This window comes from Syngnathoides biaculeatus, chromosome 18, assembly GCF_019802595.1.
Source record: "Syngnathoides biaculeatus isolate LvHL_M chromosome 18, ASM1980259v1, whole genome shotgun sequence".
Taxonomy (NCBI): domain Eukaryota; kingdom Metazoa; phylum Chordata; class Actinopteri; order Syngnathiformes; family Syngnathidae; genus Syngnathoides; species Syngnathoides biaculeatus.
This window is the reverse complement of record NC_084657.1, coordinates 10,351,717-10,375,906: the sequence shown is the minus strand read 5'-3', so window position 1 is coordinate 10,375,906 and position 24,190 is coordinate 10,351,717. Positions and strand designations below refer to the sequence as shown.

Sequence of the window (24,190 nt, the reverse complement as noted above, 5' to 3'; positions counted from 1 at the left end):
CAAAGCATGCGACAAAGAGAAGTGAGTGTTTTCTTTTTGTGTGTTTGTTCTCCGCCCCAACCCAAAGCAGGTGTTGTATGTGACTTGACACTACAAATCCTTTTGACTTTTGAAATTAAGTAGAAACCCAACTGTTTGTAATGCGCCACACATTTTCAATGGGAGAGAGGTCTGGACTGCAGTCGGGCCAGTCTAGTACCGCCACTCTGCTTCCACAAAGCCACACTGTTGTAATACGTGCAGAATGTAGTTTGGTGTTTTCTTTTTGGAATAAGCAGGTGTGTCTGTGTAAAAAGAAGTTGCTTGGATGGCAGCATATGTTTCTCCAAAACCTGTGTGTACCTTTCTGCGTTAATAGCGCCTTCACACATGTGTACGTTACCCACGCCACTGGGACGAACACAGCCCCATACAATCACATGCCTCCAGTCTAAACCTTGTTTATTGACATGTAAAAATTCATGTAAACATAACTAACCCGAGAATACAAGATGAAAGCACGGCTGTGTCCGACTATAGGTGGCACAAAAACCCAAGAGCAGAGGGCAGGTTGCAATTGGGGCATCCAAATATCGATTGGACATTTCAGAATGGCACATTTATCAGGGTGTCGTAATCTGCAGCACTTGGTGGTCATCATCTCCTTTTCAGACAAAACTTTAAAGCTTCACCGGCAACAAAACAAAAAGACTTTGCGTTTCACCTTGCCGCTTCGACAGTTATTTTGGCCAGGAATCAATCAAGAGTGTCAGTAAAATGAGAAACATTGACCGATAAGAAGGGAGGGAGGGAAATTTGCACACTCCACGGATCAGGAGCAGGCGCTAGTCGGTCACGTGACCTTGACGGGGAGATCTTAGAGTAGACATGAAATGTCCTCTTTCTCCACTCGACCGTGACAAATCACAAATTGTCCTTTTGCATTTTCTTCCATTTAATGATTGAGTAGACTGCCCTTGCAAATACTGCAAAGGTGGAAAAAAGTACACACGTTCTACTGTACAGATTCTTGTGGAAAATGATATAATACTGTGGTAAAAGCAGTACCCATTCAGCCCCCTCAAGTGAAAGTAGAAAAATAGAACAAAGTCAAATGTACTTTCTAGTTCCAATCATAATAAATTCCAGGCAGAACATTTAGCTCATTTTCAATTCTTTTTCCTTTACGGTAGAGAAAAATATGTTTAAAAAAATGGTAGCATTTCTACAAATTTCTGACATTTTTTTTGGGTGGGAATGCCTTTGCTGTATGTTGCAATTTTCTATATAAACATCTGGAGAAATTTGAAGTGAGGCAATATTCGAAGATTACTCCAAGAGGAAATTGGCTATGGATGCCACAAAATGGCTGCAAAGTACGTTGTTTCTTTTGACAATGGGGTGTGGCCTGACAGATTGAAGCGCCACCCCTCAATTCAAGAATGATAATGTTGTCCAAAACGGCCTAACTTTACAAGTTACAAGAGTTACATGATGAGCCTCATTTTATTGTCTTCCATGGATGAAAACAGAACCTGCGAGTACAGAATGGTCTTCACATGCAATACAAAAATATTCATTTTTTACAACATAAAAAAAAAACAACACATTTTGGCCCATTTAAAAAAATGTCCAGCCTTTATACATGACAAAAATATAAATATATATACACATCTGTTTCGGCGGAAGTGGGCCGTATTAAAAAAAAAAAAAAAAGAGGGGAGAGGGAGTGATCCTTTTTACATAAAAAAATGTTTGTACAAATATTAGTTCATCAGAAATTGCTGTACATTAAATAATTCATTCACAGTACTTGACAGATTTGCAACACAAAATGAACAGAAATTAACTCAGCATTTTCCAACACTCAAACATACACACAGAAACACTTTCCAAGTAGAACTTTTAAAAAAAAAAACATGAGCGAGCGTTTGAGGAAGAGAGAGGACAACTGCACCACGTTCCTGATTTCTCTGTTGTTGTTTTTTTTCCTGAAATCAATTTGTTGCTTGAAAAAATTATATTCTTATAAGGTGCACTTGACAGCTTTGAAAAAAAAAATCCAGCATGTTTATCTTTCCCTGGAAGTGAAGAAGAGGGTGGGAGGGGATATGTCATTAATTAAGAAAAATAATAATGAAAAAATAAATCAATGAGCCAGTATGGACTGGTCACCAAATTAGTACAGAATAAAAAGAAAAATGTAGTTTTTCTTGCTGCAAAACACTGCAATGAAAGGCTCAGCAAAGAGCAAAAATCAAGTAAATGTAAACAAAAATAAATGTTTTTTAAAAACCCTGCAAAAAAAGGACATTTTGCAAAAGACATGCAATCACTGATAAAAAAGGAAACCTCATGAACGGGGACACTTTGAGCACATCACGCAAGCGGTCTGCCTAGCGTGTGTCAAACCTTGGGGAGATCGCTTTGCGATTTCATGGGTGCATTTAAAACATCCTGTGGCGTGTGCGTCAGTCATGTGGTCAAAACCACAATAACTGCAACCGGACACGTACAAAGGGAAGGGAAGAGGAAGCGAAAAATAGTGCTACACCTCAGCCCACTGTCACTTACTTTTCAAACAAGAGTAGTGGGTGGACAGAGAAAATGAATATGTATCTACGTGTGTGTGTGTGTGTGTGTGTGTGTGTGTGTGTGTGTGTGTAAGTAGAGAGCGTTGGAGGCAATGCTTAGAACAATCCTGCAGGTGTTAAGGATTCGGATGCATGCAAGGCAGACCCAGACTTTGTGTTGCATTGCTTAGATTTGCCGCTACAACCTGGAGGGCAACAGGAGACGAGAGAAAAAGTGAGAGTGAGAGAGAGAGAAGGGGGAGGCAATGATTAATAGACTGTTAGTCAATTTGTTAAAAGGCACAGATTGGAAAGAGCAGTTTGTAAAAAGAAGCAGGCCAGTACGCACACAATTATAGATTGCAATGAATGTATTAGTTCATCTCCGACCTACATTACTTCATTTGTGTGCCGTTTGCATATACATATATACATATATATATATACACATATATATATATACACATATATATATATACACATATATACATATATATATACATATACAGATATACATATACATATACATATACATATACATATACAGATATACATATACATACATATACATATATATATACATATACATATATATATATACATATATACATATACAGATATACATATACATATATATATACACATATATACATATATACATATACATATATATACATATATATATATACATATATATACATATATATATATATATACATATACATATACATATATATATACATATATACATATACATATATACATATACATATATATATATACATATATATATATACATATATATATATATATATATACACACACATATATATATATATATATATATATTTTTTTTTTTTTTATATAGTGCTGTTGAATGTTAGCTGTGGCAACAAAATGTGGCAAAAAAAAAAGTGATAGACTAAAAAGTTCATCCAAAAAGTTGCCACATTTCTCGCAAAATACTACTAAATTTGAGAGAGGGGGGAAAAAAGTTGAAAAAAAGATGCTGCTTTTTGTAAAACTCAAAAAAAATTGTTAAATTGTTTGGATGTGATGCTTTTGCATGTGTGCAATCTAAAAACAAAAAATAATATAATGCATACATATTTTAAATATACATATATAAAACCAAAAAAAGTTCTTTGCACATATTAGAGGGCATTACATTTTGTGTTGTCCCAAATTCTGGTGGTGAACACCATGGTTAGCAATATATAAGAATGCCACCTCAATTATGTCAATATTTGTACTAATTACTATGCATTCATTACCTTTGGTGCAATTTGTACAGATATTTTACCAAATTGTTTTTGCTAGTTATTACAGTGCTTTCAAGTTTGTGCAATGTCATACTAAATTCTGGTGAAAACGGGCTTTTACAAGCTATGCAGTTCAGCCCCAAATTATTCATACCTTGGCTACATGTTGAGTGAATGTTCCTTTCTAAATTTACTTATGCTAAGATCTGAAAGTGGCAAAATTTTGTTAAAGATATTAATTAATACCTCACAAATTTCACACAGGAAGGGGGAAGCAAAAATTTTAACTCGAAACCTCATTAACACCGGGCTAAACGTGGCAATCGCCTGTGCTGACCATTCTTAATTGTACATCTGAAATCAGATTACATACAGTATATGCAGATAACTATATGAAAGGATTTCCATTTGCTTAAAAAACAGAATGAGAGGGGGTCCATTTTGCATGACTTTTTCCAAAATCAAAACTCATGACATTTACATCCAGTAAGCTTATTGTGCCTCTAAAAAAATTGATGTCAAGTGGATGTTAAAATCTGGTTTCAACTGTATTTTATCAAATTTTTTTTTCCTATTCTTAAAATTTTGGAGAACAATTTTAAAGGATCGTGTCCAATCCCAGTCAATCAACATTGCAAGGCGTTTGATATGCATGTTCTGTTAGCATATAAATAAAAGACGATTTGACATGGGAGATTTCATCACAAAAACAAACACAAATTGCTATGTCGTCACATTATCTTAATGTGTTTGTTTTGTCCTAAATATTCATCCACCAAATAAAATATACTTTTAACTCAAAATGTGGCCACAGTGCAACCAAGCGTTTATTTTCCCGCCGACCTCAACCTCAAGCATCTCTAATCTGGATTGTCAAAACAACAACGTTGGCATCGTGCAGTCATTCAATTTTAAAAGCTTCTCTTAGACATGGAAGGCAAGGATAATGTTGTTACGGAGCCAATTCAGCTAAGAAACATACGTTCCACACCACACCACCACCCCCCATGTCCAGAGCGTTGATGTGGCCCCGCTGAACTGCGGGATACCTACTCTGCTGACTTCCAGAAGTGTCCTGGGTGAGACAGCCTGCGGTTGAGTTTGGGCAACTTCTCCAGCATCTCGGCCAGCTGGGTGAAAGGCGGCCGCTCCCGGAGGTCGTAAGCCCAGCAGGCCGACAGGATCTCCTGAGACCCAGAAGACGCGTCGGCTCAGAACAACCTCACAAAGCTCGTGCCGCAACAGGGCTGGGAAAACTATGGCCTTCTTTTATCTGGCCCACAAAGCATTTATAAGATCAAGATCCTTTTAACATTTGTTGCTTTCATTTTGCATTTTTTTCCCCACTAGAACTGCTTAGATAACATGAATTTATTCATTGTCCAGTTAATGAATGTACATAATAAAAAGAATTATTTGGTTGAAGAGTGAAAATAAAACTTCAAAAAACACAATAAAATGAGAAAATATTAAAATAGAGCACGGTATTGAATTTTTTTACTCTCATCTACAAGTCATCTGGCCCATCTGTAAGTTTTCAAAACCAAACCTGACCCTTGAGCACCAAAGTTTACCCGCCCCGATAGTAGAACATGCAGTGAAGCTCACCATTGACTGGGACTCACCGTGACCTCCTTCCCCAGGCTGACCTCCGACAGGATCTTTTTTATTCCTTCTCCACTGCCAACCTGCCAGATTGTTGCTTCTACTGGCTGGTTTGTGATCGGCCAGTCCCTTACTTGGAGCTCGTACCAAATGGTGCTACAAAAAGATGGCGAGAGGAACCGACGCTGGATTACTCCGTCACGTTTGGGACATGCGGCCCCGGCACAGGCGCACGGAGCACAGCTTACCCGAAGGCGTACACGTCTGCCGCAGTGGAGAAAGGAAGTCTGTCCTCGTTGTTACCCGGACTCATCTTGCGGACTATTTCCGGGGCGAGGTAACAAATCCAGCCGTGCGGAAGTTTGAGTTGATTCTCTCGCCTGCGAGGATTAATGAAGCAAAATATGGAACAAAAGCATTAACTTACTTCAGTCAACATGGACAAAAAGATATCATGTCATTGGAGAAAAATGTCTGGGGGACCGGAACAACAATCGAAATGGGCCGACTCCACCAAAAACAGCACCTCCAGCCAGCTGCACACCAAGTGACGTGAATGAAGTAGACTTACTGGAACTGGACAATCAGAACTCATTAGTAACGGCGACTGAGCCTGGCGCACCTACCCAAAAAAAAAAAAAGCTTTGTGCATCCTTTGCAAATTTCTCCAGGATTCCTGATTGATTCACCACATAAAAACTGAATCTGTTCATCTCTTTCGGCGGCAGAAAGAACTTCCATAATGACTAACTTTTGAGCCACAGTTATGCACGAAAATATAAACGGTTGAGAATCAAAATAATAATAATTGTTACAGCTTGCTGAATGTTGATGGTTACCTGCAAATTCAATTTCTGCTGTTAAATGTGTGCCACAATTCAATAACTCATTTGCGATTGAACATTTAGAATAAAATAGTTGCAGACGGTCGCCAACTGATTAAAAGTAGTTTGCGGAAGCCCGCACGCTACGCGGGCCATTCATCGTTGGGACTGTTGCGTCGCTCGGTGTGCGTCTGGCTTCAGCTGACTAGTGAGACAGCTTACCTCCCTTCCTGAACCACACCAGAGATCCCGAAAAGCCCAAAGTCCGTAATCACGACCTTGTTGGTATCGTGAAAGACATTCTTCGACTTCAAGTCTTTGTGGACAATGCCTTTCGCATGCAAATATCCCATTCCCTGAATTGAGAGACAGTTCGTTATAACGTATCAACATAAAATTTCGTTTCATGCTAACAAGAGCTAGTTTTTCTAAACTGATAAAGTCCTTACATTTATCATAAAGACTGATAATGGTGCATATTTATTGACTAGCGACAAGGTATTTAAAAGCCAGTGACTCAACAAGGACTCACCTTGACAATCTCTTGAGCGATTTGTCTTGTCTTGTTGATGTCCAAAGTGTTTTTAGTATCCCTGACAACTGAATACAGCGTCCTCCCTTTACAGAAACTGTGAACAAAATGAAAAAAACCCACATCTTTTTAGTTACTTATATTTTACTTTAGTGGGATAGTATTGGTGGCAATTACACAGCATTGTTCACTTGACAATTTCAATATTTTTGCTCTCAACTGACATAATAAGGATATCGTGACAACGTAAGTCCAGGAATTGAATCTATTCAAGATGAAAATCAGGCCTCGCCTAAATGTGGATGCAAATCTATAACGTATCAGATGCACCAATACGACTGCAGCATGACGCACAGATGTGATATATCCCGTCAATGTGAGCTAACAATCGGTGAGAGATATCTTGAAAAAAAAAAAATCACTTCTTGTCTGATTGGTTTGTGCTGCTAGAGTTTGCATGTAAGCCTCTAAAAGTTGTAGATTAAATCAAAAAATGGAAACCTGGGCCTGCAGCCTCAGCGGTGCGGTGTGATGTTCAAGTACTCACCTCGTAATGATGGCTAAGTGGGGCGGAGCCATGCAAGCCCCCATGAAAAGCACCACGTTCTCATGTCTGGTCTGCCTGTAGTTCATCACTTCCTTTTTGAAGAGCTTCAGGTGGTCCTGATTGTTGCCGTCGATCTCCAGGAGTCGAATCGCCACCTCGCCGTGCCACCGGCCTTTATGAACCTTCCCCCAGCGGCCCTGGATCGACAAACGCGTCCATTGGCCACAAATGTACATTACATACATACTATATGATGAGTATAAGAAACGGTACCAAAACGGTAACCCAAGCAAGTGTACAGTAACTAATAAAGCTGTACCTAAAAATGTATTCTGTGAGCTGAATTCTCACCTTTCCTATGAGTTCTCCAAGGTCCAGCTGCTCAAAAGGGATGTCCCACTCCTGCAGATAGACGCTGGTCTGGCTGGCTTTGCGGGAGATGGGGACCTTCCACTGGTTCCCCCGCGAGCAGGGCAGATCGTCCAGCTTGTCACCTTCACACTCTCCGTCAGAGCCCACGTTCATCCGGATCTCCTCGCTGTCCTCCTCTTCCTCACCTTCATCACAAACATCCTCCTCCTCCTCCTCGTTGTACTCGTCCAATTCAGGGTCTTCGTCTTCGACCTCAATGTCGTCCTCTCCTTCCTACAAGAAAACCGCACTTTGCTCTCTCTTTGGAATCATTTAAATCGGATTTCACCAAACTTTGGGTCAGAGCCCACTTTGTGTCTTTATTGTTACATTATGTCACCTAATAAATCTTCTTCTTCTTCTAAATGCAGCCCTATGGGGGCAAATGCAGCCCTATGGGGGCACAAACCAGTGCAATCTGTAGGCCGGTCCCAAGCCCGGATAAATGCAGAGGGTTGCGTCAGGAAGGGCATCCGGCGTAAAAACTGTGCCAAACAAATATGAGCGTTCATCTAAAGAATCCCATACCGGATCGGTCGTGGCCCGGGTTAACAACGCCCGCCCCCGGCACTGCTAACCTACAGGGGGTCGGTGGAAATTCAGCTACTGTGGGTCGAAGACAAAGAAGAGGAGGAAACCGGATCCAGCGTCAGAAGAAAAAGAGGAATGCACAGAGCCTACAACTGAGTGTAGGGACTTTGAATGTTGGGACTATGACAGGAAAAGCACAGGAGTTGGTTGACATGATGATTAGGAGAAAGGTTGATATTCTGTGCATCCAAGAGAGCAGGTGGAAAGGTAGTAAGGCTAGAAGTTTGGGAGCAGGGTTTAAATTATTCTACCACGGAGTAGATGGGAAGAGAAATGGAGTAGGGGTTATTTTAAAGGAAGAGCTGGCTAAGAATGTCTTGGAGGTAAAAAGAGTATCAGATCGAGTGATGAGACTAAAATTTGAAATTGAGGGTGTTATGTATAATGTGGTTAGCGGCTATGCACCACAGGTAGGATGTGACCTAGAGTTGAAAGAGAAATTCTGGAAGGAACTAGATGAAGTAGTTCTGAGCATCCCAGACAGCGAGAGAGTTGTGATTGGTGCAGATTGTAATGGACATATTGGTAAAGGAAACAGGGGCGATGAAGAAGTGATGGGTAAGTACGGCATCCAGGAAAGGAACTTTGAAGGGCAGATGGTGGTGGACTTTGCAAAAAGGATGGAGATGGCTGTAGTGAACACTTATTTCCAGAAGAGGGAGGAACATATAGTGACCTACAAGAGCGGAGGTAGAACCACGCAGGTAGATTATATTTTGTGCAGACGATGTAATCTGAAGGAGGTTACTGACTGTAAAGTAGTGGTAGGGGAGAGTGTAGCTCGACAGCATAGGATGGTAGTATGTAGGATGATTCTGGTGGTGGGTAGGAAGATTAAGAAGACAAAGGTAGAGCAGAGAACCATGTGGTGGAAGCTGAGAAAGGAAGAATGTCGTGCGGCCTTCCGGAAAGAGGTGAGACAGACTCTCGATGGACAACCGAAGCTCCCGGAAGACTGGACGACGACAGCCAAGGTGATCAGAGAGACAGGCAGGAGAGTACTTGGTGTGTCATCTGGTAGGAAAGGGGAGAAGGAGACTTGGTGGTGGAACCCCAAAATACAGGGAGTCATACAAGGAAAGAGATTAGCGAAGAAGAAGTGGGATACTGAGTGGACTGAGGAGAGGCGAAAGGAGTACATCGAGATGCGACGTAGGGCAAAGGTAGAGGTGGCAAAGGCTAAACAAGAGGCATATGAAGACATGTACACCAGGTTGGACACGAAAGAAGGAGAAAAGGATCTCTACAGGTTGGCCAGACAGAGGGATAGAGATGGGAAGGATGTGCAGCAGGTCAGGGTGATTAAGGATAGAGATGGAAATGTGTTGACTGGTGCCGGTAGTGTACTAAATAGATGGAAAGAATACTTTGAGAAGTTGATGAATGAAGAAAATGAGAGAGAAGGAAGAGTTGAAGAGGCAAGAGTGAAGGACCAGGAAGTGGAAATGATTACTAAGGGGGAAGTCAGAAAGGCACTACAAAGGATGAAAAATGGAAAGGCAGTTGGTCCTGATGACATACCGGTAGAGGTATGGAAGCAATTTGGAGAGATGGCTGTGGAGTTTTTGACCAACTTATTCAACAGAATACTAGCGGGCGAAAAGATGCCTGAAGAATGGAGGAAAAGTGTTCTAGTTCCCATTTTTAAGAACAAAGGGGATGTTCAGAGCTGTGGGAACTATAGAGGAATAAAGTTGATGAGCCACACAATGAAGTTATGGGAAAGAGTAGTGGAGGCTAGACTCAGGACAGAAGTAAGTATCTGCGAGCAACAGTATGGTTTCATGCCTAGAAAGAGTACCACAGATGCATTATTTGCCTTGAGGATGCTCGTGGAAAAGTACAGAGAAGGTCAGAAGGAGCTACATTGTGTCTTTGTGGATCTAGAGAAAGCCTATGACAGAGTACCAAGAGAGGAACTGTGGTACTGCATGCGTAAGTCTGGTGTGGCAGAGAAGTATGTTAAAATAGTACAGGACATGTATGATGGCAGCAGAACAATGGTGAGGTGTGCCTTAGGTGTGACAGAGGAATTTAAGGTGGAGGTGGGACTGCATCAGGGATCATCTCTGAGCCCCTTCCTGTTTGCAGTGGTAATGGATAGGCTGACAGATGAGGTTAGACTGGAATCCCCTTGGACCATGATGTTCACAGATGATATTGTCATATGCAGTGAAAGCAGGGAGCACGCAGAGGAACAATTGGAAAGATGGAGACATGCACTGGAAAGGAGAGGAATGAAGATTAGCCGAAGTAAAACAGAATATATGTACGTGAATGAGAAAAGTAGAGGGGGAAGAGTGAGGCTACAGGGAGAAGAGATAACGAGGGTGGACGACTTCAAATACTTGGGGTCAACAATCCAGAGCAATGGAGAGTGTGGTCAGGAAGTGAAGAAACGGGTCCAAGCAGGTTGGAACAGCTGGCGAAAGGTGTCTGGTGTGTTATGTGACAGAAGAGTGTCTGCTAGGATGAAGGGCAAAGTTTACAAAACAGTGGTGAGGCCGGCCATGATGTACGGATTAGAGACGGTGGCACTGAAGAAACAACAGGAAGCTGAACTGGAGGTGGCAGAAATGAAGATGTTGAGGTTCTCGCTCGGAGTGACCAGGTTGGATAGGATTAGAAATGAGCTCATTAGAGGGACAGCCAAAGCTGGATGTTTTGGAGACAAGATTCGAGAGAGCAGACTTCGATGGTTTGGACATGTTCAGAGGCGAGAGAGTGAGTATATTGGTAGAAGGATGCTGAGGATGGAGCTCCCAGGCAAAAGGGCGAGAGGAAGACCAAAGAGAAGGTTTATGGATGTGGTGAGGGAAGACATGAGGGCAGTTGGGGTTCGAGAGGAAGATGCAGGAGATAGGCTAAGATGGCAAAAGATGACACGCTGTGGCGACCCCTAACGGGACAAGCCGAAAGGAAAAGAAGACCTAATAAATAATGTCAGCTAATTTAATAATCTTCAAGCAGGCACACCATTTCTGGGCCTAGGACCAGTTCCCTTATTTAAAAGTAATGTATTTTTTTAATCATCATTAAATACAATAACAATATATGTTATTTTAAGGCAAAATTTTCACAGACTAAACTTTTAGTGCAGCCCTACAACTGCGATTTTAAACCATTAATTGGATGATCAGGATTTTTTGCATTTTCTTTTCACTTAAAGTTTGTCATACCTCTTGATCTTCATCTTCAACTCGATCAGCATGTCCGTCCTCCACCGTTTGTTCAATCTCACTGCTGTAATTCATGGACAAAATCTAATTTTCATAATTCTACACGACAGATGAAAAACAACATATCGCTGCCATTGTCCAGAAACCTTGCATCTCCAAAATCACCACTTTCAGGAAACCGCCCAAAACGGCATATTTAGTTGAGCTGTTAACATTGCATCACCAAAGAGAGCAACACTTTTATATGCAAACTGACCAAATTTTTATATTAGCAGGTTTCGGTGCAACACCAGCGATATATGAATAAGTTTAGGAACAGAGGAAGAAAAAGTCCTACACAGTATCTTGGAGAATATCAGGATGTAAAGTAGCAGGGCTGGAGACATCTGTGAAGAAGCAAAAAAAACATAAAAACAGGATTCAAAAACATAATCTCTTGATCTTGTCCAACGTACAAACGTAAAACATTGACATGCAGTTTCCCAATATCACCACCAGGTGGGTAGAAACCATTACTTTCTCTGCACGGATTAGGGGCGCTGGCACACATACGTATGACTGTGCGAAATGGCAGACCAATGACATGAAGAGAGCAGCAGTAGCTGCGGGGTATCTCAGATTTGGACGGCGAAATTATAAGAAGATGACAATGCACTCTGACAAGTCGGGACTCACCAGGGAAGATAAACTGCTGTCTATGCTGAAAATAGCAGGCAGCTTTCAAGAGGGGTGGGGGGAAAAAAGTCAGAAAGGCCAGCAAGCATGGCAGAGGGAGAAAGACTCAGTTAGAGAAGGGTTTTTTTTTTTTTTTTTTGAAAGAAGAACCTTCACAATGCGCAACTAATACAGATTTATTGTGTTAACTCTATGGAGGCTAAAAGGGGTCTTTTGCTTATTAATGGAGGAAAATTCTGGATGAGGAATTTATTAATATACAGTACTTCTTCATGCTAGCGTGCACTTTTGGACTTGCATTTAAAGTGGCCGCGCCTGTTCTGCCGTCCTTGAGGCTCACCTGGGAAGTTGAAGCGGGTGTCCCGATGGCCTTTGGGCGAGGGGTTGGGCGGCGGCGTGGCGCTGGGAGGGTTACTCTGCTGGAAGGGAGCCGGGGAGGAGGGCGTGGACGAGGTCGTGGAGGACGGATTACTGCTGGAGTCGAGCTGGTTCAGGACTGGAGGATGATCCTGCTGCCACACGCCACTCCGTTAGAAATCAGCCTCACGTTACACTCACCGGACACTTTATCGGGTACACCTGCCCAGTCCAAGGCTTTTCTATTCCAAGAACTGCATCACAACTTCTTGTCACAGAATCGAAGAACTCTGGTACTCAATCAATACGATGCATTTCCCATAAATGCACCATTTTTTTATCTCATTAGATTGTACAGGTGTAACTATTGCTGTGTCCACATCTCAATAAATTAAAATACCGTACAAAGGTTTATTTCAGTAATTAACTTCAACTCAATACCATCTCCGAAAACTAGGATAACGATCATCTTGATCGATGTTCACAAAGCAGCAGGAAGTGAGCAGACGTCAGATGGCAAAAATCACCTGCAGAATGGTTTGTCTTTCACACTCAAGCAACCAAAACTGGAAGAGCCAGACAGCGGAAATGTGGGCCAATATCATCAGAATTTTCAAACATTTAACACTTAAGTGCTAGACAAGAAAGTCTGGTCTGGCACTTGGATGTCTTAGCGATCAAAAGAGTGAAGTGAGAGCCACGCATTTTACCTTTTTGGTGATGGCCTTTGGGAGTGTACCAAACTGCGGCGGTTCAGGAGGACGGTCCACTGGGTTGTTTATATCGGATGGCACGGACTCTGTCCTCCGAATTTTGGCAACTAGAACAGAACATTGACGTCCTTGCTTGTGCATTTTCCTCGTCAAGCAGTCGTTGATGGAACCAAAAAAAAAAGGAATCTTACTTGGAAGGAAAGAAATTCTGCAGGATGGAGCTTCCTTTGTGCATTTGTTATGGCACTTTAATCTGCATACATGAGAGAACAAAAGCAAACTTGTTAACATATCTGACTGACTAAATACTCAACTTAACCATCTTTTCGAGTTCATGGTATTAAAGTACTCAACTCACCGACAGTGTTTGCACTTAACCCCAAACATCATGTTCTTCTGACACACCTGACATGTCTGGGAGAGCCACGACTTCGTGGAGAACCTGCAAAAACATTGCACATCACCCTCATTCACTACTTTTCACGATGCATTCCGCTGGGCGATTATAAACACAAATAAAAGTGTGTTTTATAGAAAACAAAAGGAACCTGTGTGTGACTGCAAGGCCTATGTCCCTCCTCACTGCTTGCGGAGAGCTGCGGTGAATTGGTTTGTTGTCTAAAAAAGAAAAGGGAGAACAAGAAGGGGAGGAATATTTCATGCAGTTGAGAGATGACAATTTGTCAGTAAATGCTCAGATAAAATGTATTAAAAATTCTCCTCAGTGTTGATGAACACGATCAAAGTTGTACTTTGTAGTGGTGTCAGAGGAGACTAAGAGTAGGGGAATTGGAACAAAAATGTGATCATTCCCAATCACAACTCACTCTTAATGACCCTATGTTCTTCCAACAGGGTGGGTGTACCAGGGAGGGTGTAAGGCCTGGTGGTCGCAGCAGAGGGCACGCCGGGGGTTCGGACAGGAACACCGGGGTAGCGAGAAGGCGTCTCCTCGTGTCCATTGCCGTTGACTTGCATATTCAAAAGGATTTTGTTCTTTTTGACACATCTGGAAGTAGGGAAAAGCGAAAATCTGTTATGAATCAATCAGTGAACGGCATCAAACTAAGATTCAAATGGGGTTAAGTTCCATTCACTGGCACTACGGGAACAAAACGTAGAGAGATTGGTCTATGTCATTAAAAAAATGCCAAATTTGTATAGCAAAAACAAAGGAACCAACCTAGTATATAACCTCCTTGGTAGAGGTAATAAAAGAGCAAGGTGGGGAAAAGTATAGCCTGTGGCTCTTCAATCTAGGCTACTGATCATTTCATACAGTATCAGGACTCAAGTCATAACAGTGGAACCCAAATAAAACTGACAACAATATAACAGATTTTCAACAAAACAGACTGTCGAGACTGAACAATGTGTCCCAAAAGAGTTTCCATTTGTTACGTAAAATGCTTTTGACAAAGTTTGTTGGTTCCAAAATTGGCCGATGTTGTCTCCTTGGCCTGTGGTTTGATGCAGGCAGTTCCAAAAGACGTGGCTCCTGTGCCAAGGTTGGTGCCATGATGAATATGAGGAATAGAAGGGCAATGGTTACATCTGTTGTGTATTGCAAACACAGCGAAACAAGAGTATAAACAGGTGTTAAGTACAACACACAAGTCTTTGGAGTTATTTTTGGTCGAGTCATTTTTTTTTTCAAGCCGTTTGCCTTTGGCAACAGATTTGAAACTAAGAAGCACACTAATTCCTCAATTCTCAATAAAGCAACTCACTTATCAAGAGTACTGTACTGTATATCAACCATGTCACGATGGCCAAGCACAATGGTGTGGTAATTTTGGACAAAATGTAAAATTTTTTCAAGCTTTTTTTTTTTTTTTTTTATATTTGCGTACAATACCTTTGTCCTGTGTGTGTTTATAAATGTCTCATTTACAACACTTACTTTGTTGCAATGATTATATATTTCTTTCTGCGCTTAATTAAATAAATTGTAAAACATACAGCGGGTCACAATGACCCATGGCTATTTTTGCTTTACTGAAGGAAAATATTGATCCAAATTGCAATAAAAAAAATATCCAAAATAATCAAATATGTTATAAAATAAACTTTATACTGACTGCATATACATGAAGCTTTTCTCATCATTACCTGAACTGTCACTTTTAGAAATCCAAATGCCCCCCTTGAGCCCAGAAATGTACTTTCCTTTTAGGTTAAAGACAGAACGTTCACCGCATAGCTTCAAACATTTGAGGCAGGTTACGCAACAAGGATTTACCAGTGGGATATTTGAGGAGTTAAAAATGACTGGCATGGGACATTCAGGGAAGACGTCCCTGGCAGCCAGACCAAAATCTCAAGGTCGCACGTCCACATGTGAGAAACCACAACAAGCAAAAACAGCAAATGGAATCGTGTTATATTAAAACTGAGACCCAATTCACACTGATATCTTACAAGGTCATCAGAGTGCGTGTTAAATCGGTCAGTCGTCTTTATTTGAGCCTTGGGAAAAAAAAAAGTTAAGGCTCCCGGAACACAGACAGGATATGATGGATAAACATGGCACTTGTTCGGCCATCCCATCGAAGCAGAGAACAGCAAATAAACGGGAGACAGATCCTGCCTGTATGTGTGCGTGTGCATGTGACTGAACTTGACTCGTCACCTTCGAGCATTAGTCTGAGGAAATACTTCCTGTTTGGACATGACTCATAATCTCTGGGAATCTGTGAGGATTAGCCCTGACCGAACATTCAGAGTAAGGAGGGTGTGTATGACGGAAAGAATACAAGTGTACTGGAAGGCAAACTGACATAAAATAAAATGGGTTGTAAATACTCATCCCCCCCTAAAAAAATCTACAAACCCCAGTTTAAATGCTATCAGAGATTCCTGTGGTTAAAAGAAAAAAAGATGAATAATTAAAAAAAAAAATCCCCTATTAGTGTGACAAAACCTCTACAAGTAAAAAAAAAAAAGATATAAAGGCCTTATAAAACTAGGAGTGTGGCTGAATCCAGAAGTAACAAACCATGCACTCAAACTTCAGTTAATTGGGCATCAGGACACCCTTCTCATCATTTCAATTCATTTTTAAATTCAGAGGTTCTTGTGGGTTTTTCATGGCATTTTTTTTCAGTCATATCTTATAGAACAAGCTATGGTCTGCAGAGAGTTCAATGTCACGCTGTATGAACCAGTTAGCGGGCCTGAGTGAAAACAAATTACTGGTATTCAATAACAAGACAGTTCTCCAAGGGGGGCCCAATCAGATTCCAGCAAGGGTCATGACTCTGGTGACCATAACCCTTCCTTTGGCAACGCAAAGAACACAGCATAAGTCATGTCCCATCTACCAAAGCAAAAAGAAAATGAAAAATGCATCTATGGCAATCTTCCAGGGTTCTGAATGCTTACCTGTTGGTGAGCGAGTCTTCTATACGGTTGCCCAACTGCGATTCATGACTTTTGCTGCGCGTGAGGGTGATGTTTGGGAGCAGATGCAGGACTTTCCTTGAAGGAGGGGGCGGGGTGCACGGAGGCTTCAGGCGGTGACGCCGCTTTGACGGTGGCGTTATAGGTGGTGTGGAAGTGCGCCCGTGGAGCTGGACGGAGCGGGCCAAGGACGCGGGGAACGCACTGGTGAGGGGGCTTTCACCGTAGAAGTGCGGCGTCTGCGCTTCGGGAGTGGAGACCGCTGACACCGAGCCCGAGCGGGGATGAGGAAAAGTAGCGCACGGAGTGGAGGGAGTTGAATGGATGGTGGATGGGCGGGCGAGAGGCGAGGGACTGTGCGGCCGGAGCGGATTTCCCAGGCCGGAAAGCTGATCTGCAGTCAGGAGAGAGCCACTGTCCCTCCTGGTGGGGTCAGACAACCAAGTTGTACAGTCTTCCTTCAGTTCACCCCCTGGACAACACAAAAAAGTGGAATAATACGGTCTGCATCTATGAAGAATGAATTAAAAAAAAAAAAACATGGCAGATGTTGACAAGCCACATACCGGCTTCAGTTGCACTCTTTAGGCAGGAGAGGGCAGCATTTAGTCGGACACATTCTTCTGAAGTGAAGCCAAGCCTGCGCATTATGTCCCTCACCTGAGCACCTGTCATCTGCAGTAAGGCATCCAGGGAGAACTTCGCTTCCACTGCCTGGACAGAAGCAAAGTCAGGGGGGGGGGAGAGAGAGAGAGAGAGAGAGAGGAGAGAGAGAGAGAGAGAGAGAAAGAGAGAGAGAGAGAGAGAGAGAGAGACTTAAATGGAAAACAATAGATCACTTTCAGAAAGCCCAGAAACGTGGTTTAATATTGCTCAGGGTGGCTGAGATTTGGCTAATATTCATGACTTACTAAATTAGAAAAGCTCGATAGAAGCCTTTTTCTGCATTTTAATGGATGGGAATAATAAACACCTCCAAAAAAAAAAATTCTGACAGGGAAGAGAGAGATGACCGGATAGAATAATTTATGAATCAAAAGGAAATGAGAGCAAGCCCAGAGAGTTTGTTATGTTGTTCTTGGACATGGGAAGTGCGCAATTGCTTATCAGTCAGGTCGAAGCTGTGCTTTGACGGGGCAAACAGTGATCAGAAAGCAAGGCCAGTGTTTTACACTCATGTGTCCACTGTAACCAAAGGGAAGTGCACAAACAGGCAAAAGAAGCCACAAGAAGAGATTTTTGGGTGAATGTGGCAGACATACACAATTTGCCAATCTTAACAAGATGTGTCTAATTGGTAACATCACACAAGTTACACAACTGTCAAGTCCGTACCAAGGCAACAGGTTTACTTCAATAAAGTATTTAGACTATTTTTAGAGGGAAAAATATAATATTTACGTTTTTTATTACCACCATCCAAGAATAAAACAATGCAAACAAATACCTCTTTTGGTTGTTTCTCAGTGGGAATGACAAAGACTTGGGAGTTGTTTTAGTTTTGTGCAATGCAGTAGTTGAAATGACAAGGTTGGCTGCTTTTGTCTGTTATGTGACTTTTGCTACGCGGGACATTGAAGTGAGCCAGCGCTAAGCTTTCCGTTTCCCAAATACCAACACACAGCAACTTGCTCGACATGGCGGCAAACCAAAGCCTGGGTCACTGAATAAGGTAAACAAAATCAAATCTCTCAATTGTGCAATTCCAAATGAGTTGAGCTTTAGTCCTCCTCTGGAGAATTGCATAATGTGTGCATGTAGAACTCAATTAGATGGGGGTGGGGGGGAGCTTGATGAGGCCTCCTAAGTATGATGCAGTGCAATGGTACACACAAAATAGGAAATAAATGGAGAAGCAGTCATTCATTCTGCATGTCCTGCTGTGCTGTCACTTGTTGTGGTCGTTGCGATGCAATGAGATATTACCGTTTTTCTGTGTGTCTATATTTGTACGGAGGCGGCACGGTGGAAAGCGTTGGCCTCACAGTTCTGAGGACCCGGGTTCGATCCCGGTCGCACCTGTGTGGAGTTTGCATGTCATCCCCGTGGGTTTTCTGCGGGCATTCCGGTTTCCTCCCACATCCCAAAATCATGCATTCATTGGGCATTCTAAATTGCCCCTAGGTGTGATTGTGAGTGCGGCTGTTCTCTGTCTCCATGTGCCCTGCGATTGGCTGGCAACCGGTTCAGGGTGTACTCCACCTCCTGTCCGTTGACTGCTGGGATAGGCTCCAGCACTCCGGCGACCCTTGTGAGGATAAATGGCGAAGGAAATTGATGGATGGATGTATTTATATATACTATATGTGTATGCATAGGCACATTTATCCTTTTCCTTCATTGTTCCTGTTGCACTATAGATGGGTTGATTGTACAAACTAATAAAGAAGACTGAATTCTCATTCTTTTCTTTTCAAGCACGTAAACAAACCGCGCCAATTACAAGAACCACGTTAAAGGCAAAATGCCGAGCAAGAGATTATTGTAGCTCGCTTGCATGCTGTGATGATTTAACTTGTTGTTTCATGTAACTAATTTTAATATTTATAGTTTTTCCAAAAGTATTTAAAGGGGTTTTGAACATTTGCACGAAGTAAAACAGAGTGAGTCTGAATTAGCAAAATTAAAATTAAAAATAAAACAATACTAAAAATTGGTAAAATAAAAAAATCATCAAAGTGGAGTGGGATGTAATTAGGCACAACAAGCAAGAGAAACATCCTCAATAATCATTTTACCGTGAGGTCACAACACAAAAGCAAACAAGGACAAGAAAAACATACAGTAGCTGAAAGTTTGCAGCTGTACAGGAAGGAAAGCAAGAAAAGGGAAGAAAAAAATGCACTAAAATGTGACGAACAAATATGTGGAGGAATGACAGCTACACGGAACTTGCCAGAAAAGAAAGCAAAAACCAATGATGAATGTCAGGTTTATGTCCTGTCGGGTGCTACAAGAATGCAAGTTAATAAGGAATTTAGCAGCAGGATATCTTGCTTTTAAGACAGATGCCGCCGCCATAATGTCAGAATCGGCTAAATGTTTTTTTACTCAGTAGTCAGGGCTTTTCATTTTAGGCATCAGACAGTATGTCGTGCACCTGAGAGGGACCCCATTATGCAACACAGGCACATACTTTTACGTGGCATTTTGGCTCATTTCAAATTTACCTCAGTGACTTTAAAAGAGCAAAACACTGCTTGTTCCTCTTGGATCGTAAGATAACAACTTACAATTAGAATATACTGTATTGGTGAAACGTTATTTCAGTAGCAAATCTACCACCAAAATACAACGTCCATCAACATGAGTTGACGCAAAGGAGGACTCTTGGAAACAACCTACTATTGCCTTACAGCAAAAGCCATCCTCCACACTAAACACTCATGAGGTCGTGCAATTTAGAATTTGATGTGCTACCAAGTCAACAATCAACACGTGGTTCAAAGGAAACATGAACTACATGAGATTTGTGACCGTACGTCAGCAGTCAGCCTGGGTTCAACGTTTTCCTGTGGAATGAAGTCACACTCAAAGAGCTTTTCACAATAAAACAAAACAAAACAATGAATTTAATTAGAGATGGCAGTGGACCTCAATTGAGTAACTGAATTTCTGAACTCAACTTCCCGAGCCACAATATATCTACAAGTGTCATTAACACTTTAAAACAGTGAAAATATTTAGATTTTTTTTTTTTTTTTTAAATCATACTATTTTTTTTTTCCCCAGAGGTCACAACTTTCGCATCACAGTTTGTTGTAGTAATGTGAAACCATTTTGAGTTCTAAAGCCCAGCGTGGCTTACCTGGATGAGTTCTGGTGGTAAATTGATGGTGCGGAGCCAGTCTCGCAAGTGAGGATAGCTGTCCAGGTTGTCGGGCCTCTCGGTCTCTGGCACTTTTAGCTTGCACTGCAGCTGTTTACAGATGTATTTCACAAGCTTCACCTGCGGGGAGCAATAGAGGACATGACTCACGAGGGGAAAGACAGCCACTGAAGAAGCTGCGGCTCGCTAGCAGGATATCGCCAATGCGTAGTGCATTAGCTTTTCCATTATTAACCCAACAAATATGCTGTAACAACACAACTCGACAAACCTGCAGTGTGTGTTTGACCCAGTTCCACAGTGTCCCCAGTGTGCAAGACACCTTTCGAATAACTACCCTCACAAGTACACAATGTAATGTTGCTAAATTTGAAAAAAAATAAATAAAAAGTTACAGTTCATAAGATAATAATGCTCTGTTTTGATTGTTACTGTTAGTAACAGGCACGACAACATGAAATTTTTTTTTAAAAAGGTCACATTAGACAAACATCAGTATGATGCAGCATAGTTTTGGTTTGAAAATTGAAATGTATTTTCTTTATACTTTCAATACCTGCTCGCGGTTAGGTGTTAGGTGTCAAACTCAAGGCCGGGGGCTATATCCGGCCGACCACATTATTTTATGTGGCCCACGGAAGCAAATCATGTGCATGAATACCTGTGATCTTCGGTATTCTGAAATTTAAATTAGTCGTACGTAATAAATTATCTCAAGCATTTTTTTTTTTTTTTGCAGTAACGGAATCCTGAATCTGATTTCAGAATTGGTTATACATCTTCAGTATTTGTTGTGCATATGCACAGATATGAGGTGATGAACCATTTCTATGGTTTCACAGTCAGACCGGCCCTCGGAGGGAAATCGTAACCACAGCGTGAGTGAGTGAGTGAGTGAGTGAGTGAGTGAGTGAGTGAGTGAGTGAGTGAGTGAGTGAGTGAGTGAGTGAGTGAGTGAGTGAGTGAGTGAGTGAGTGAGTGAGTGAGTGAGTGAGTGAGTTTGACACCCGTGGCGCTAGACAATCAAATTGGTGGATTCATTTGAATTTTTTGTGATTTTTTTTTCTTCCAGCTTCTGCAAAGCAGTCAATGTGACAAAAAATGATCACCTGTCGCTGCATTTAGTCAATTTCAACTCTAGCAAACCTCCACCCCTGACCCCTCCCTAAAGCAACTTGCAACCTTATTTCCTGCTAAGAAACAGACAACATGAGGGGAATAATTTTCACATTGTGTTTCATATGACAGGAAAGGAACCCCGGGGGAGACAATGGTGGAGTCAATCACGTTGAACATTGTCAAAGACATGGTGCTCATTCATGACTTGTAAAGCAGCAATTTATCGACATTTTGGGACATTTTTTACCTGAGGTATGTGCTTCGAGCATGCAACATTTTTTTTTCAAAACACCTTCACAGCGCTACAAAATAAAAGGCCAGCAGAGAGCGTTGGACAGTGTGCAACGTTACACTGTGACCCAAGCGGTTCAAAGGCTCATTTTACATTGCATTGTTGAACATATAAAATGTTAATTTAGCAAGTATGATGTTTACATACAAGTTTGGGGGGGGGGGGGAAACTGACTTTTATTATCATCTGCACAGAACATTGTTAAATATTTCAGAATTTCAGTGGACGTTAACACTTGCTACATGCTAAAAAGAACTTACAAGTAAAACAATGGTTAAAAGCTTGCGTGGTATCAGGACAATTACAGCAAATTCCCAAAGATAAAACAAACAAACAAACAGCAAAACTTGTTTTGAATTATGTATTTGTCATTTACTTTTTTCATTAGTGAAGCAAGAAAAAAAGCGATTGTTTTCGGCGAAGGCGGCACGGTGGAGCAGCTGGTGAAGCGCCGACTTTAGAGTACTGAGGTCCTGGGTTCGATCCCGGCCCTGCCCGTGTGGAATTTGCATGTTCTCCCCGTGCCTGCGTGGGTTTTTTTTCCAGGCACTCCGGTTTCCTCCCACATCCCAAAAACATGCACCATATAAGGACACTCTAAATTGTCCCTAGGTGTGATTGTGAGTGCGCCTGTTTGTCTTTATGTGCCCTGCGATTGACTGGCGACCAGTTCAGGGTGTACCCCGCCTCCTGCCCGTTGACAGTTGGGATAGGCTCCAGCATTCCCCGTGACCCTCATGAGGATAAGCAGTAAAAGAAAATGGATGTATGGATGTTTTGGTGTTTGTAAATCAGCGGGCTGTAATTGGTGTGATGTAAGAGTTATATTACATTACGTTGAGCAGACTACAACTTTCAGTATTCACTTTGGATAAAACAATGTGGCAAATGATAATGATAATTATTCCATAAATACCATACAGTGAGTTTTTAAAGTTACATTAAAACAGACTTAAAACATGGATAAATGGAAAAATAAATGGAAATGGAAAGTGCAGTGGTCCTATGAGGAAGAATTGTATGCATTACAATGAACACCATCGTATGGGTTTGCGGGCCAAGTTGTGTGCCGGATTGTGTGTCCCCTTATCAAGCGGTCTATCTGCATGGGTCCATTACAGCATGCGGCAGCTTCAGATGAGCTCTGCAACACCATCTACCTCTCAACCAGCAAAACACCTCAAGTGCCTCAGCATTGAATAGGAGCGCACGTCTTTCTCCGCTCATTCAATTCACTCGCTGATAGGCAAAGATAAAAACTCACGCAGATGATGCTTTGGGAAAGAGTGGCCTTGAGATAAAAATAAAAAAAAACACTACAGACTTTGTGGCAGCGTACAAAAAGCATCTTTAGTGGAGGTCAGACTCATTGAACAAAAGCCATCTGCTACAATTCAGCAAAAGATTTTGTATCAAATGGAAATCTCAATGAAGCTAAGGGTTTAAATGTTATTTTACAAATTGCCTTGAAGTTTTGAGAGACATTTCTAATGACTCTAAAAATCTTCACACAAAACACACAAATGAGGGGAAATTAGACAGTTATTTTTTTTAAATCACCCTGCTTAAATTAGACACACCTGCACAACCATATTCAATATTCTGTACAGTACTACAAAAACCTCATCTCAGTATGATGCAGTGCAGTTTAATATCCAGAGAGCAAGTTAACATTGATTTGAACGTACAACAAATAATTGATTAACTGAAAACAAATTAATTACTGAATTAATCTACATTTATTTCGATCATCAATATCATCGTTTAATTTACAACTGTCAAAATCCTCATAATTTCAATCTCATAAAAGTATATATTCTCAATTTCTGATGTCTTTTCCATGAATGCAGACTGATTATCTTTGCGTTCAATCTCTGCATTCAAATAAGACATTTGTAAACAACTGCTTTTATGCTAGAAAACAATACTCAGTCTTTTTTTTTGACCACACCAGCAACAATTGTAATCATCTGTTTGGGTATTTTCAGGACTGTCAATTTTAAAACGTCCTGTTGTTGAATAAAGGGATGCCGATTAAAAAAAATGAACAAACTCTCTTACTGAATTATTCACAGATTGAAGTTGCTATCAAGAGGAAATTGGCTCATATTCCAAATCAACAATCTGACAAATCATTTGAAGTGACTTCAACGTAGATGCATGCATGACAAAGGGCCAACAAGTAAAAAAAAAAATCTCCCTTAATAGGGTGAAGAAAAAGGCAGCTTCTTACTCTTACTTCCCCATTCTTTCACAGGATGGCACTACATATTTTGACAATGTATGCAAAATAAAGCACA

The 24,190-nt window shown here is 41.3% G+C and overlaps 1 protein-coding gene across 6 annotated transcripts in view; it reads right to left on the bottom strand.

Moving 5' to 3' along the window:
* Window positions 1–488: 488 nt before the first annotated feature.
* ksr1a (kinase suppressor of ras 1a) overlaps window positions 489–24,190 on the bottom strand; it is a 35,521-nt gene continuing 11,819 nt past the window's right edge. For 3 of the 6 annotated variants that reach the window (XM_061803089.1, XM_061803083.1, XM_061803088.1), the window contains 20 exons: window positions 20,459–20,599; window positions 17,217–17,364; window positions 16,633–17,122; window positions 14,076–14,257; window positions 13,797–13,866; window positions 13,607–13,690; window positions 13,440–13,501; window positions 13,246–13,355; window positions 12,519–12,690; window positions 12,179–12,220; window positions 11,841–11,889; window positions 11,504–11,567; window positions 7,674–7,967; window positions 7,323–7,519; window positions 6,776–6,872; window positions 6,466–6,599; window positions 5,668–5,799; window positions 5,440–5,575; window positions 4,868–5,001; window positions 489–2,060 (listed from right to left, as the gene is read on the bottom strand). In XM_061803089.1, coding sequence (XP_061659073.1) covers window positions 2,051–2,060; window positions 4,868–5,001; window positions 5,440–5,575; window positions 5,668–5,799; window positions 6,466–6,599; window positions 6,776–6,872; window positions 7,323–7,519; window positions 7,674–7,967; window positions 11,504–11,567; window positions 11,841–11,889; window positions 12,179–12,220; window positions 12,519–12,690; window positions 13,246–13,355; window positions 13,440–13,501; window positions 13,607–13,690; window positions 13,797–13,866; window positions 14,076–14,257; window positions 16,633–17,122; window positions 17,217–17,364; window positions 20,459–20,599 — 2,748 coding nt within the window. In that variant the 3' untranslated portion in view covers window positions 489–2,050. Of the gene's footprint in view, window positions 2,759–4,867; window positions 5,002–5,439; window positions 5,576–5,667; window positions 5,800–6,465; window positions 6,600–6,775; window positions 6,873–7,322; window positions 7,520–7,673; window positions 7,968–11,503; window positions 11,568–11,840; window positions 11,890–12,178; window positions 12,221–12,518; window positions 12,691–13,245; window positions 13,356–13,439; window positions 13,502–13,606; window positions 13,691–13,796; window positions 13,867–14,075; window positions 14,258–16,632; window positions 17,123–17,216; window positions 17,365–20,458; window positions 20,600–24,190 lie in introns of all 6 variants that reach the window. The other 3 variants (XM_061803086.1, XM_061803084.1, XM_061803087.1) reach the window with 3 other exon arrangements.